Below are 16535 nucleotides of genomic sequence, written 5' to 3' on the forward strand. Positions count from 1 at the left end.
AGCCTAAAAATCTGGGACCGGAAATAAAGGGTTAAAACATTGCTTTTCATTTTTTTGCAATGCCTAAGTTTAAAACTATGAAGAATGAATAACATTAACAATAAAGGCAAATTATTTTGCAATTGTTTTAACAGTAGCAGACTACCGCATGTAAAATATTGAGGAAAATAGCAGACTTACTGCTTTAAAAGTATTAATTATTTATTTAAACAGGCACAAATGAATGAATATTTAACTCTCTAATGAAGTTTTTCAAGGCAAAACGAAAAAGAAAATTAAGTAGAAATGTCAATCTAGATTTTAAATTATTATATTTCTCATTTAGCGGAATAAGTAATATTCTATTTTTAACAATGCATTTATATACCACATGCTCACTGTTGAGTTTTAAATTGTAACATTGCCTATAAAATAAATGCATAGATATACATTGGCAAATAAAAAATGAATTATATAACTAGGCTATAAAATTACCTGAAACTTCTAATTTTTCAGAAAAAGTATTTGAATTAAACAAACAGTTTTAAGTTCATTCCTTCATCATTTTTATAAAAAGATTTTTCGGGACTTTAATTTTCCCTATCGCCCTTAAATGCTTTTGTAAATCAGCTTCCCTTCTTAAGAGTTTTAATTTTCGCGTATAATCGCCACCTCCAGTTTTAGCAAGAACGTCTTTTTTTGCTGCCGGCAGCGTTTGTCTAGCTATTACAGACTTCCCAATAACTGCTTGTATAGAAACTGGAAAAGGCTGTCTTGGAATTAGGTCTTTTAATTTTGCACAGGTTTTGGCACCAATTTTTCTCGATTTTTCTAGGGTGCAAATTTTTGACAGTTCTTGTACAATTTCACCATTTAAAAGGATATCTACTTTAGATAAGTTAACAGACTCATAACCATCATCTTCATAGTCAAAACTTGCATACCCAGATGACAGCGATTTAAGTTTATCATAAAAATCGACTACAATTTCATCAAGTGGGAGCCTATACTGTAGCATCAAACTAGTTTCGCTAATATAACTATTTCCAACAGCTGTACCATTTTTCGCTGTACATAACTCCATTATATCTTGACTGTATTGTAAAGGAGTTATTACCGTACCTATTATCATAGGCTGTAAAAAATCCTTCACCAAATTTTGGCTTGGGTAGTCTTCAGGTGTAGTAATAGTAATTTCTTTTTCTTCTTTAATTTGCAAGCGCTTATTTGGATTCAGTATAGCTTTGTAGGGAACAGTTGGGCTAGTCATTACAACATTAGTGCCAAATTCCTGTTCCAATCTTTGGCAAAATACATCCATATGAAGAAGACCTAAAAACCCAATCCTAAAACCAGATCCCAGCAAAAAACTTTTACTGTTCAGTTTTGTAACACTTCTATCATTAAGCATTAATCTATTCAATGCGGCTTCTAGATTTTTAAACTGCGATTGGTCCAAGGGAAACATTTCTCCAAAAACGACAGGCTTAGCTTTTTTGAACTTTGGCAACCCTTGCACAGGGTGCTTATGGTGGTACAGCGTGTCACCAATTTGAGCATCTGCAACTGTCTTCATACCACATACAATATACCCCACCTGCCCTGCGTATAGTACATCAGTAGAAACATGTTCTGGCCGCAGTATACCCACTTCTTTGACCTCATATGCTGACTTTGAATTGCCATCTTTTTGCTGTAAGTACACTGAACTAATTATATCCCCTTTTCTCATAGTACCGTCCAGAATTGCAACATTTGCTATGACCCCACGAAATTTTTCATAAGTAGAGTCAAAAAGTAGCGCTTTTAGTAAAGATGACGAATTATAATTTGACTTACAATCCAGATTTGGTGAAGGCAATTGCTTTACAATAGCTTCTAAAACTTGGTCAATATTTTGGCCCAATTTTGCAGAAATATGAATAATTTCAGAAGTCTGTACGTCCAGTAAATTTAGCATTTCTTTTTCAACTTTGGCAATGTTTGCTCTTGGCATATCAATTTTATTAATCACTGGAATAACTGGTAACCCATGTTCCATGGAAAGTAGATAATTAGCTAATGTTTGTGCTTGTACACCTTGTGTGGCATCAACGAGAAGAATAACTCCCTGACATGCAGAAAGAGACCTTGAGACTTCATAACTAAAATCTACATGCCCTGGTGTATCTATAAGGTTTAATAAATACTCTTTTCCGTCACATTCATAAACAATTGAAGCCGACTGGGCCTTAACCGTAATACCTCTTTCTCTTTCCACTTGTAATTTGTCCAAAACTTGCTTATTTTCCAGCGATTCTTTAATAGTGCCTGTAAATTCTAATAACCGGTCCGCCAGAGTGCTTTTTCCGTGGTCTACATGTGCTATTATTCCAAAATTTCGGATTTTTTCTGGAGGAAACTGCCGCAGATCGATAAGATTTATGTCACTTTGGTCTGTGCTGAAGGGTTTACGTTGCGTAATAGCAGCTACATTGCGATATGTAAAAAATCTCCGTGGTAACTTTAAAATAAAGCCACACGCGTTTTTACAGGACATTCTTTATAAATGACCTGCAATAAAGGAAACACCGTTATTTTAATTAAGCAGAGTACTCTGATTTTAAGTACCATAACACTGAACAGCTGTTCCTATACAACACGTATATTGTACATACACTAATCAAACACATTCACGCGCAATTGTTGTGGCAACTTCATGGAGACCGCCAGAGTTCGTGTTTTTGCCTTTTTTGCAAAAGGTTGATGACGTTGTAGTGTAAATTGTGAATTGGTATTTCGTGTGTTTCTACTTGCTTTTATTGTTCATAGTTTTATTTGTGGTAAATGCCCATCAAAGGTGAATGGTAACGCGAACGAATAGGTATTTACACCAAGTATATCGAACAAAATGGCAAATTGGCGGCTAGCTCTTATCTTCTCACGAAAAAAAAAGAAAAAGGACGCTATTTTGTTGTGACGTCACACAGGGAATGTCACGAGCGAAAACTAAGGTAATGTTTAAAGTTGTGTATTGAGCACAATCTGACACAAATCACGCAATTTTAGCAACGTCGATATATTTAAGCGTTGGCTATTAGCTGTATTTTTGTAAAAATACGATTCGAAACCTTTGGAAAACAATAGACGTTGTATATGCCCAAACAAGTAAACACACGTGCACGCGTGGAATAACGTATTTGGTACGTTTTAGTAATTTGGTGTCTCCTTTAGGTATTTAATACTGTGTATGTATTTATACTAAGTGTATAAAAAGCTATAACGCAGGTTTTTTAGGTAGGCAGTCACACTTTAAAGTTATGCCCAAAAGAAGAATCGTTTCGAAAACGTCTCAAAACGCTGCTCCCCCCAAATGCAATATCCCTGTTGCTACAGAAACTGCTTTTGATAATGTAAAGTTCCAAAAAGAGCTAAATTGGTGTGTGGAGCAGTTAAGAATGGGTATGCTGACCAAAAGCCCAAACCAAAAGCAGATCAAAGAGTCCACTGCTATAATAAAAACACTACTGTCCACAAAAGCTCCTTTGGTAAAAAAACGTCAAGTTATGAGACAAACTTTTGGGGACTACCGCCAAAAAGTGGAACAGGATGATATTAAATGGCAAAAAGATGCAATAAAACTGTCACAAGCTATAAAAATATTAAAAGTTCCATCAGAAAAAGAGAATGGAAATTTTCTTAAAGCTTCGCAAAATCTTAACTTCCAAAACGATCAGCAACCTATGGATGAAAGTAATTTAGTCGATTTGTTTCAATTTAATTTTAAAATAGAAGATGAAATTTGAGTTATTTTCTTGTATTTTTATTATATTTTTGGTTATTGAAAATCGGTACTGAATGTGTTGGTACTGCTAAAATTGATTTATTTTCTGCTTATTTGTGTTTTACCTTCTATTTCAAACTATTAAAAATTTTGGCAAAAATACCTAACCTGAGGTAAAATTTAAATTGTTATCGTTAAAAAGCAGCCAAGTTATATATAACGAATTATGTGTTTTTTTAACTCATGTTGCCACCTGCTTTTTTAAAGGTTTGACACCTATGTTGTTATATGCTGCTGTTTTAAAAAAGACTCATAAGTTATGACCCATTTAAAACCTACTGTTTAATTTTTTTTCTCCATTTAAGACAGCATTGTGTAGCCTGTGATAAAAATGAGTGAAAATGATGTAAAACCAGAAGCAGGTCCTGATACTGCTAATGGTGGATTTAAAAGCCCAGAGGTTTTTAAAGTACCGACTTTATTAAAAGCTTCCCCTTCTATTGCAAAGCAAAAATCAACAAAACCTACTGAACCGGAAAAAAAAGATGATTCAGCAAAAAAAGAGGATGAACGAAAAATAATTTCTTTTCCGCCAAAATCTTAAGTTTATCATAAAAATCGACTACAATTTCATCAAGTGGGAGCCTATACTGTAGCATCAAACTAGTTTCGCTAATATAACTATTTCCAACAGCTGTACCATTTTTCGCTGTACATAACTCCATTATATCTTGACTGTATTGTAAAGGAGTTATTACCGTACCTATTATCATAGGCTGTAAAAAATCCTTCACCAAATTTTGGCTTGGGTAGTCTTCAGGTGTAGTAATAGTAATTTCTTTTTCTTCTTTAATTTGCAAGCGCTTATTTGGATTCAGTATAGCTTTGTAGGGAACAGTTGGGCTAGTCATTACAACATTAGTGCCAAATTCCTGTTCCAATCTTTGGCAAAATACATCCATATGAAGAAGACCTAAAAACCCAATCCTAAAACCAGATCCCAGCAAAAAACTTTTACTGTTCAGTTTTGTAACACTTCTATCATTAAGCATTAATCTATTCAATGCGGCGTCTAGATTTTTAAACTGCGATTGGTCCAAGGGAAACATTTCTCCAAAAACGACAGGCTTAGCTTTTTTGAACTTTGGCAACCCTTGCACAGGGTGCTTATGGTGGTACAGCGTGTCACCAATTTGAGCATCTGCAACTGTCTTCATACCACATACAATATACCCCACCTGCCCTGCGTATAGTACATCAGTAGAAACATGTTCTGGCCGCAGTATACCCACTTCTTTGACCTCATATGCTGACTTTGAATTGCCATCTTTTTGCTGTAAGTACACTGAACTAATTATATCCCCTTTTCTCATAGTACCGTCCAGAATTGCAACATTTGCTATGACCCCACGAAATTTTTCATAAGTAGAGTCAAAAAGTAGCGCTTTTAGTAAAGATGACGAATTATAATTTGACTTACAATCCAGATTTGGTGAAGGCAATTGCTTTACAATAGCTTCTAAAACTTGGTCAATATTTTGGCCCAATTTTGCAGAAATATGAATAATTTCAGAAGTCTGTACGTCCAGTAAATTTAGCATTTCTTTTTCAACTTTGGCAATGTTTGCTCTTGGCATATCAATTTTATTAATCACTGGAATAACTGGTAACCCATGTTCCATGGAAAGTAGATAATTAGCTAATGTTTGTGCTTGTACACCTTGTGTGGCATCAACGAGAAGAATAACTCCCTGACATGCAGAAAGAGACCTTGAGACTTCATAACTAAAATCTACATGCCCTGGTGTATCTATAAGGTTTAATAAATACTCTTTTCCGTCACATTCATAAACAATTGAAGCCGACTGGGCCTTAACCGTAATACCTCTTTCTCTTTCCACTTGTAATTTGTCCAAAACTTGCTTATTTTCCAGCGATTCTTTAATAGTGCCTGTAAATTCTAATAACCGGTCCGCCAGAGTGCTTTTTCCGTGGTCTACATGTGCTATTATTCCAAAATTTCGGATTTTTTCTGGAGGAAACTGCCGCAGATCGATAAGATTTATGTCACTTTGGTCTGTGCTGAAGGGTTTACGTTGCGTAATAGCAGCTACATTGCGATATGTAAAAAATCTCCGTGGTAACTTTAAAATAAAGCCACACGCGTTTTTACAGGACATTCTTTATAAATGACCTGCAATAAAGGAAACACCGTTATTTTAATTAAGCAGAGTACTCTGATTTTAAGTACCATAACACTGAACAGCTGTTCCTATACAACACGTATATTGTACATACACTAATCAAACACATTCACGCGCAATTGTTGTGGCAACTTCATGGAGACCGCCAGAGTTCGTGTTTTTGCCTTTTTTGCAAAAGGTTGATGACGTTGTAGTGTAAATTGTGAATTGGTATTTCGTGTGTTTCTACTTGCTTTTATTGTTCATAGTTTTATTTGTGGTAAATGCCCATCAAAGGTGAATGGTAACGCGAACGAATAGGTATTTACACCAAGTATATCGAACAAAATGGCAAATTGGCGGCTAGCTCTTATCTTCTCACGAAAAAAAAAGAAAAAGGACGCTATTTTGTTGTGACGTCACACAGGGAATGTCACGAGCGAAAACTAAGGTAATGTTTAAAGTTGTGTATTGAGCACAATCTGACACAAATCACGCAATTTTAGCAACGTCGATATATTTAAGCGTTGGCTATTAGCTGTATTTTTGTAAAAATACGATTCGAAACCTTTGGAAAACAATAGACGTTGTATATGCCCAAACAAGTAAACACACGTGCACGCGTGGAATAACGTATTTGGTACGTTTTAGTAATTTGGTGTCTCCTTTAGGTATTTAATACTGTGTATGTATTTATACTAAGTGTATAAAAAGCTATAACGCAGGTTTTTTAGGTAGGCAGTCACACTTTAAAGTTATGCCCAAAAGAAGAATCGTTTCGAAAACGTCTCAAAACGCTGCTCCCCCCAAATGCAATATCCCTGTTGCTACAGAAACTGCTTTTGATAATGTAAAGTTCCAAAAAGAGCTAAATTGGTGTGTGGAGCAGTTAAGAATGGGTATGCTGACCAAAAGCCCAAACCAAAAGCAGATCAAAGAGTCCACTGCTATAATAAAAACACTACTGTCCACAAAAGCTCCTTTGGTAAAAAAACGTCAAGTTATGAGACAAACTTTTGGGGACTACCGCCAAAAAGTGGAACAGGATGATATTAAATGGCAAAAAGATGCAATAAAACTGTCACAAGCTATAAAAATATTAAAAGTTCCATCAGAAAAAGAGAATGGAAATTTTCTTAAAGCTTCGCAAAATCTTAACTTCCAAAACGATCAGCAACCTATGGATGAAAGTAATTTAGTCGATTTGTTTCAATTTAATTTTAAAATAGAAGATGAAATTTGAGTTATTTTCTTGTATTTTTATTATATTTTTGGTTATTGAAAATCGGTACTGAATGTGTTGGTACTGCTAAAATTGATTTATTTTCTGCTTATTTGTGTTTTACCTTCTATTTCAAACTATTAAAAATTTTGGCAAAAATACCTAACCTGAGGTAAAATTTAAATTGTTATCGTTAAAAAGCAGCCAAGTTATATATAACGAATTATGTGTTTTTTTAACTCTTGTTGCCACCTGCTTTTTTAAAGGTTTGACACCTATGTTGTTATATGCTGCTGTTTTAAAAAAGACTCATAAGTTATGACCCATTTAAAACCTACTGTTTAATTTTTTTCTCCTTTTAAGACAGCATTGTGTAGCCTGTGATAAAAATGAGTGAAAATGATGTAAAACCAGAAGCAGGTCCTGATACTGCTAATGGTGGATTTAAAAGCCCAGAGGTTTTTAAAGTACCGACTTTATTAAAAGCTTCCCCTTCTATTGCAAAGCAAAAATCAACAAAACCTACTGAACCGGAAAAAAAAGATGATTCAGCAAAAAAAGACGGAAAATGTGAAAAAGAGGATGAGCGAAAAATAATTTCTTTTCGGCCAAAATCGAACGCTTTGCCTTCGCAAGTTTATAAACCACACCAACCTAGCGCAGGGGAATATCTTGTTCGTAAATTAAAGTCAAATCAGAAGGAAAAAGAGGCGGAAAAAGTACATGAAAATAAATCTGAAAAACCTGTAGGAAAAACTGAGAAAAAAAGCGAAAAAAATTCGCAAACTAAACCCAAAAAAACAACTCCAAAACTGGATTACACTCTTCCTAGTTGGAGCTGCATTCCAGACGCCGATTCCTATTCTTTGGAAGTCTTAAAAACTGGTGCAATTATTAATAACAGTGAACTGAAGGGAAAGGAATATTTTGTTTTCGGCCGATTGCCAGAATGTGATTTTATGCTTGAACACCCTTCTATATCAAGGTATGTAAAAATAAAGTTTTTAATAACATTTTTATCTTCATGTGTATTTTTTCATACTGTATTCGCAAGGCTTTCCCAGACTGTATCACGTAACAAACTTCATTAAGGGATTACAAATAGTATAATTATATAGGGTCTTTGATATTTTACACAAAATGATCCATGTTGATATAGTATAATTATTGTACTTTTTTGTAATTCAAGTCTAAGTTGGAACATCAATGAACTAACTATTCATTACTCTAAAAGTAAAACTGTAAATATATTATATTCAATAAGCTATCAAACTGTCTGTGTAGTTAGCTATGGAAGTGGCATGTTTATAGGTATATTATATATATATAGTAGGGTGGGGGAAGATGGGACACTTTTTCGTTCTATTTTCCCGTCCTGTTCGGTAGTTAGCAAAGAACTTTCAAAGAGTTATGAAACCTTATCCTCATGACTCCAATAAACCGCTGTTAATTGTTTAAAACACGATCAGGATGTTTGGATAAAATGTGCTAAATGTGTCTCATCTTCCCCACAGTACTATATATATATATTTTTTAATTCAGGATTTAGGCGTCCAGTGTAAATATTGTTATTACCCTCTATTTTAATTCATTTTTAAATTTTATTCAATTTATATATTTTTCAGGCACCATGCAGTCCTACAGTTCGGAAAACCGTCAGAAAATGACAATGTTGAGTTACAGAAAGACGGAAGTGCTGGTTTTTATCTCATAGACCTCGGCAGTACACATGGGACTTTTCTCAACAAAACGAAAATACCGTCACATAAATATTATCGAGTTAAAGTCGGTCATATGATGAAATTTGGCGGCAGCTCAAGAATGCATTTTTTACAGGTTACTTTTTGATAATATTGTATTTGTATATCGTAGGGTGGCGAAAGATGGGACACCTTTAGCACATATTATCCGAATATCCTGATCGTGTTTTAAACAATTAACAACGGTCTATCAGAGTGGCAAGCCTACGATTTTATAGTTTTTTGAATGTTCTTTGTTTACTACCAAATAGTACCGTTATGATAAAAATAGAATGAAAAGGTGTCCCATCTTCCCCCACCATACTATATATATGTAATGAGGATTTTGAAATGAGCCATTTTACTTCGCCTGTTTGAAACTGCTAATATAGAACCTGGTATGCAGCTAGGAGGGGGTTTTGGGGGATCGCGACCTCGCTCTTTTCAACAAAAAAATAGCCTAATTAAAAAAAAATTAAAACTTTTTAATTGAACCCCCCTTGTATTTTTTCTGGCTGTGCCACTGCTGGTGTGTGAATCGCTGAATAGAAATGGTGTGATAGTACTAACTCATATTATCACTCAAGAACTGTCATATATTTTATGTTCATATTCTTAGTGGATACTTGACCTTATGTCCCTACCCTACTATACATATATCTGTCATCTTTTAATAAGTATAATTTTCTTTTTTTCAATCAGGGTCCCTCAGAAGATGAAGAAAAAGAAGCAGAAGAAACAGCAACTGAACTACGAGAGAAAAACAGGTAATTTGGTTCTATTTCGGACTAACACTTAAAAATAACGGGCATCACATAAAAAAAACAAAAAAGTTCCAAAAATTAGGAGGTAAAAACAATTAAAATATGAAATTAGTAATATATATATATATAAATTACTAAAATTAGTATTACACTTTTATTTTATAAATTTTTTGTCTTTTTACCATTTCAGGTTAAAAAAACTGGAATCAGAGAAAAAAGATCTTGCCAAGATGATGTTAGGTGATGATGATAGTGATGAAGAGGACCTTGAAGATGAGGAACATCAAACTAGAAGAGCAGATCAAGACACAGGGATCACATGGGGAATGCGTGAGTAAAATGTCTGAAATTTTTTTAGTTATTAAAATCTTTTCTAGTACTCATTTCCGATCTTAGCTTTGATAAAAAATTTTCTGTAAAAAAAAAAGTTTTTTTTTAGCAGAAGAGAAATTTTCTGCTCTATTTTTTTTATTAAAATTTTTATTTATTTTTCATTCTTTTAGTTGAGGATGCGGTTGAAGAAGAAGAGGAAGAAGAAGAAGAGACATCCAAGGAGCCAGGGTCCTCCGATGACCCTTTTTCGATGCTCCAGGAAAAGAAAGATCCTTTTTATGTAAAAGATCCTAATAAAGCTCTCAAAAACTTCTATGAAAAAGAAGGTACATATATATATTATATATATATTATATGTCTATAATATATATGTAGTAAATTTTTTGAGAGTTACACTCTTTAACTCTAGTAAGCACCCTGGGTGTTTGGGTGACGGGCCAACTCTGGCATAAATCCTAGATCCCTTGCCATACAATCTTACCAATTTAGAATTGCCAATTGGTAAGTATGTATATAGCTCTTTGGGTAAAGAAGGGACACCTTTAGCACATAATATCCAAATATCCTGTTCCTGTTTTAAACAATTAAAAATGATCTAAGGGAGTCATGGCCCTCATGGGGGAAACAGTTTTATAATTCTTTGAATGTTATTTTTTACTACCAAATGGGACAAGAAAATAGAATGAAAGATGTCCGGTCTTATATTTTCTGCCTAAAAGGCGTTCTAAAATTAACTTTCACAAAGTATGGAAAATGGTGGATTTAAAAGGCGTTCTAAAATTTACTCTCACCAAGTATGGAACTAAACTTTGACTAGCAGCATTAAGCATTGAACTTGCTACCCTCCTGTCAAAAATGCCCTAAAATTTACTATCACCATTCAGGTATCGAACTCAACTTTGACTGTACTGAAAGAAGGCCTGGTCAGTGGACAGCGAGGCTTGAAATGCCCGTCGACACCCCTTCAGGGAAGCCTATATTTGCTGAAGCTTCTGTAACTGGCAAACGCAGAGACGCAATGAATAATTGTGCATTGGAAGCATGTAGGATACTGGATAAGCATGGCATGTTTAGGCAGTCTGGTAAGTTTTGAGGTTATTATTTATGTGGTTAAGGTGTTGTGTATATTATGCCTATGTTTAATATATGTATTAAGTATTTAAATACAATGTGTGTCAGGTTATAATATGGTGTCATACTGTCATACACCTCATGCTCACTGTCCATTTGTATTTTAATTATAACGTGGGTGTCTTTTTATACACCAGACACACATGGTGTATTCATACACCTCATGCTCACTGTCAGGTTATAACATGAGTGTCTTCTTATACACCAGACACACATGGTGTATTCATACACCTCATGCTCACTGTTGAGTTATAACATGGGTATCTTCTTATACATCAGACACACATGGTGTATTCACACACCTCATGCTCACTGTCGAGTTATAACATGAGTATTTTTTTATACACCAGACACACATTGTGTATTTACACACCTCATGCTCACTGTCCAGTTATAACATGGGTGACTTCTCAAGCTATAACATAGAAATCACGATTAAGAAACCTGGGATCTAGGTGCTAACAATTATTAGTATCCTATCTTAAACCACTGTCAGTGACAGTGGCACAGCCAAAGACGGTTTTTGGGTACCTTAACCCCCCTTTTTAAAAAAATTAAAATTAATAGTTATAAAAAATAATAAAGTTTATAAAAAAAACTGAATAAAAATTGAAATTCACGCAGAGGGGCACCAGCGTGAAGTTAAACAATGGGAAAAAGATGATTTCTATGACAGCGACGAAGATGGTTACCTCGATCGAACGGGAGATCTGGACACTAAGAGGCAGCAGCGGAAACATAGGGTCGGGCAAGGAAAAAAGAAGAAGTCGGGAGGGGATAAGATGGAGACTTACGAGTCCTTGGTTTGTGTTACCTTATGCTCACTGTCGAGGTGTAAAACATGGGTGTTCTACTGTCGTTTTATATGCCGGGCACACATGGTGTATTCATACACCTCATGCTCACTGCCAAGTGTATTATTTAAAGGGTATTGTTTTGTAGTGTCATTTGTACATATGATGTATTTACCATTTATATACCTCATGTTCACTGTTTAGTTATGGTGTATTCCTAGTCAGACGCACATGGTGTATTTATGCACCTCATGCTCACTGTTGGGGTATAACCTGAGTGTTTTCTTATACCCCAGACACACATGCTGTATTCCTACACTTCATGCTCACTGTCAAGTTATAACATGGGTGTATTCTTATACACCAGATACATATGATGTATTTATACACCTCATGCTCACTCAACCTATGCAATTATAGTACATTCATAGACCACAAAACCTTTTCCAGAACGAACAAATAGCCCAGCTGGAAAAAGAAATCTTACAAATCGAAAAACAGCTTGAAAAAGATAAGCAAGGTAAATAAAACCTGTTACATTCTTGAATGAATGTAACTTTTATCCTTGCATGATGGGGCAAGACAGTTCTTATAAAATGGGTGTTCTGTTTCATACACTTTGTAGCAGCTTACGAGTTACCAAGTATGTTACTTAGTGAGTGATTGATTTGGGGGGATTTTTTGTTTAAGTTTGCCTGATAATTTAGACAGGGCATTTTCGGGGAAGAATTAATTTGGAGTTACCACATTTGTAACTTTGTGACTGATTATTTTTCTGTATGCCGGATATACTACTGGGTTGAACCAATTCCCGTAAAATTCCTTGCCAAAGAACGTTTAGGTTGCCAATGTTAGCAGCGATGAGCTTTGAACGTATAACCACTAAGCCATGACGCCTGACTTTCATACTACACCCCTTTTTACAGCCACCAAGAGTAAAGAAATAGGCGAAGACCCTTTGGAAGCATTTATGCAACAAGTAAAAGCTGGCAAGACACTTGATTCACTTACACGTTCTAAGTTAAAACAGAAACTATTCAACATGAAAAAGGAGTCTGGTAGATTATGTAAATTGGCTGCCATTGCAAGACCTGCGTCTTTACCAGCGCTTAACAAGTGAGTTTGTTTAACAAGATCAATATGGCTTTGGTATAGCTTGTAGTTTGTTTAAATGTGTTTTTGCCAAATTTTTTTTTTTTAAATATTACTTATTTCGTCCAAAATTAAAACCAAACACGATATTTCTGAAAAAAATTATGATCCTAAACAGTGGCCCAGCCAGAAAAAAAATAAGGGGGGGTTTAATCAAAATATTTTCAAAAAAATTGTTTTTTTTTATTTTTTTTTGGTTTAAAGGGGCGGGGGGGTTGTGACCCCCTAAACTCCCCCTGGCTGCTCCACTGATCCTAAATAATTTCACAAAACAACCTAATCATACAATTAAATAAATTTGCTACTCATGGTCTTACATGCATATTTATTTACTTTATTTCTAAAAAAAAAATTTAATTGAATTTTCAGTTCTGTCAGCAAATCTATGGCTTTTATTGGAAGAATGAAAGGAAAAAGAAAAGGAAAACTTGTTGTGGTAAGTTTTTTATATATTTTTCCACTTCAAAGCACGAAAATATACTCTTAGTTAGTGAAAAAAATATTTCTACAAAATTGACAGGACAAAGGCAGTCGTTGTATAACGAAATTTTTTCTTATACACCTTGTGTGATATGCCCGCGTTTTTTTCACTTTATCTAACAAATTAAAAAACTCCTTTGTAACCGCTCTGTTTTAATTTAAAAATTAGTCTTTTTTTTAATTTTTTATTTTCAATCATTTTCTTATAAAACTTCTTTTTTCCAGAATACTGAGCTCCCACCCCCTACCAGGAGGAGAATAGAAGAGAATAACGAAGTGGAAGTGGAGGAGGAGGAGGAAGAGCAGGAGGAGAATGAAAGAAACAAAGAAGAACCGCTCCAGGAGAAAATGGAAGAAACTAAAGCAGTCTCACCTCTCAGACAAGGTATATATGTTATTTATTTTTAGGAAGCCAAGTGATTATGTTTAATTTCTACATACAATTTTTGGATACCTGTATTTAATATTTCTTTTAATAAATTCCGAATATTTAACTTTTGTGGTATTTCTAATTTATTGTATAGTAGGGTGGGGAAAGTGGGACACCTTTTCAACATTATTATTTAATTTTAAAGCCATATATAAATGCCTTTTATTTTGGTTTTATTTCTATAGTTTTTAGTTTAAAGTACAACCCAAAAATCTAAAATAATAAAGTTGTTATAAAATAGCTTCTAATTTAAAACTTCTTTTTTTCAGATAATACACCTGTTCAATTTGCATCAACAACTAAAACAAAAGATGAAAAGAAAATTGACACCCCAGAAGTCACCCATAGAATACCCACTGAATCCCCTAGTCCTGACCCCCTAATTACAAAAGAAAAATCACCTAAAAGACCCAAAATTTTACCAGAATCTGAGAAAAAGTCTAAAATACGTACATTTGGTCCTACTTTGCCGGAATCGCTTAAAAGGGAACTAATGGGGGAAAATGGTAAGTTATATACTATTGTGGGTGGGGTAAGATGGGATACCGTTAGCAGATAATTTGAATGTTACTTGCTTTATCCTGACGTGGCCGGAAAACCACAGTCGTTATAACACTGGTGCTCATACACCTCGTACCAACTTATGAGTTACGTATGTTATTTTGTGGTGAATTAGTTTTATTTTTTGGGACTTTTTTATGTATGGCTGATAATTTGGACAGGCCATCAGTGACCACTGGGTTGAAGCAATTGCAGTTAAGTGTCTTGCCCATGGACACATACCTCTACAATGGGCCCACAAATAATTTGTTTTCAACAATTAACAACACTCTTTTAGGGTCATGAGGCTACGGTTATATAATTCTGTAATAATTCTTTGTTTACTACCAAATGGGGTAATGAAAAAGAGATAAAAAATTGGGGTATAAAAAGAGAATGAATTCTTAAACTTTTTATGCTGGTAAATTTTAGAATCATCACAAAATGCCGATGAAGACGAAAATGAGGGAAAACCTAGAAGACGAAAAAGGAATCGAAAAGTATAAACTAAATTTTACTCTTTTTTTTAACTTTTGTTAGATTAAATAAAGGGGTATTGCTCTAATATAATGAATGAATGTAACTTACCTTATCCTCGCGTGGCCGGAAAACGACAGTCTTATAACACGGGTGTTCTGTTTCGTACACCTCGTGCCCGCTTACCAGTTACCATGTATGTTACTTTGTGGGTGATTGTTAAGAACTAAATTATACTCTCTATTTAAAGAGCGACTGACGATGCCATTTAGGGCAGAATATATATCTTTTATTTTGCAATTGTTTGGACTTGGTTTTTGTCTGTTACTTTTTCGTAGTACCAAATCATTACCATATTTTTAAACAAAAAAATCGTATAACTCTATGAGCACCAGATCAGAGTCAGATTCGCGGAATTTATTACAGTTATTTTAAATTATGTTCTTTAGTGTTACTTTTGAAATTACTAAGTAACAATATTTTTTACATAGAAAAACCCAGCACCCCAAACAACAGTCTGTAGTGATGATCCCAATTATGCAGACTGGTTGCCTCCACAAGGTATAGTATATTGAATAAATGAATGAATGTAACTTACTTTATCCTCGCGTGGCGGTAAAATGACAGTCTAAATAACACAGGTGGTCTGTTTCATACGCCTTGTGCCAGCTTACAAGTTACCATGTATATTTGAGTGATTGTTTTTATGTATAGCTGATAATTTGGACAACCCATTAGTGACCAATGGGTTGGAGCAATTGCTGTTAAGTGTCTTGCCCAAGGACACATACGCCCACAATGGTAGCAGTGACGAGCCTTGAATCCATAGCATCTCTTTTTTCACCTGAAAAGCAATTTCAACTGAACCGATATGTTTTATTTTGCAGGCCAAACTGGGGACGGTACTACAAGTCTCAATGCTAAGTTTGGCTATTAAAGTTTGCTGTTTTAATGTACAAGCCAGACAGCAAAAATTATTATTTTTTCGGCTTCAAAAAGTTCTGTTCAATAAAATTGCAATCATGAAAGCGTGCATTTATTTATCCTCGCGGGCCAAGCAGCTTAAAAAGTTATAAAACGGTTTTTCTGTTTCAACTTTATGGGTAATCGTTTCTTTCTATATAACCAAATTGAAAATCAGTTTTTTATAAACTGGTCACCTTAAAACTTCATGCGTTACGTCAAAGAGTTAGTAATATTATACGATCAGTTGAAAAGTTTTGCAAGAAAATACGTTACGTAAGCGCCAGTTTTAGTTTGTTTAACTAAATAGATATAATATGTCCGGCGCCGTGGCTAGCGCGCCTGCCTGTAACCATTAGGTAATGGGTTCAAGGCTCGTCGCTGCTACCATTGTGGGCGTATGTGTCCTTGGGCAAGACACTTAACGACAATTGCTTCAACCCAGTGGTCACTAATGGGTTGTCCAAATTATCAGCCATACATAAAAAAAATAAAAAAATCCAAAAAAAATAATCACCCGCAAAGTAACATACATGGCAACTCGTAAGCTGGAACGAGGTGTTAAACCCGTGTAATAACGACTGT

At 34.7% G+C, this 16535-nt stretch overlaps 3 protein-coding genes and 1 pseudogene across 5 annotated transcripts; 2 read left to right on the top strand and 2 right to left on the bottom strand.

The window, feature by feature from the left end:
* Positions 1-10: 10 nt before the first annotated feature.
* Positions 11-2948, bottom strand: LOC149734748 (translation factor Guf1, mitochondrial-like). Its single transcript, XM_089880169.1, has one exon. It carries the CDS (start codon positions 2516-2518, stop codon positions 530-532), a length of 1989 nt encoding a protein of 662 aa, XP_089736295.1. The 5' UTR covers positions 2519-2948; the 3' UTR covers positions 11-529.
* A 107-nt stretch (positions 2949-3055) lies between these two features.
* On the bottom strand, positions 3056-6055 carry LOC149734749 (translation factor Guf1, mitochondrial pseudogene; annotated as a pseudogene).
* A 184-nt stretch (positions 6056-6239) lies between these two features.
* LOC149734750 (kanadaptin-like) lies at positions 6240-16463 on the top strand. 3 transcript variants are annotated; one of them, XM_089880167.1, is made up of 16 exons: positions 6240-6376; positions 6660-8132; positions 8773-8983; positions 9589-9653; positions 9841-9980; positions 10154-10309; positions 10868-11065; positions 11739-11917; positions 12359-12428; positions 12835-13024; positions 13430-13496; positions 13766-13925; positions 14240-14476; positions 14943-15010; positions 15479-15548; positions 15875-16463. In XM_089880167.1, the coding sequence occupies exons 2-16, from the start codon at positions 7537-7539 to the stop codon at positions 15922-15924; spliced, it is 2457 nt and encodes an 818-aa protein (XP_089736293.1). In that variant the 5' UTR covers positions 6240-6376; positions 6660-7536; the 3' UTR covers positions 15925-16463. The 3 variants fall into 3 exon arrangements, with proteins under 3 accessions (XP_089736293.1, XP_089736294.1, XP_089736292.1); XM_089880168.1 differs by lacking the exon at positions 6240-6376 and adding an exon at positions 6383-6565; XM_089880166.1 differs by lacking the exon at positions 6240-6376 and having other exon boundaries at positions 6572-8132.
* On the top strand, positions 6683-7168 carry LOC149734751 (UPF0488 protein CG14286-like). The gene has a single exon (XM_089880207.1). It carries the CDS (start codon positions 6683-6685, stop codon positions 7166-7168), a length of 486 nt encoding a protein of 161 aa, XP_089736333.1.
* Positions 16464-16535: the final 72 nt, after the last annotated feature.

The sequence above is a fragment of the Ciona robusta genome, chromosome 6, assembly GCF_009617815.1.
Source record: "Ciona robusta chromosome 6, ASM961781v2".
Lineage (NCBI taxonomy): Eukaryota > Metazoa > Chordata > Ascidiacea > Phlebobranchia > Cionidae > Ciona > Ciona robusta.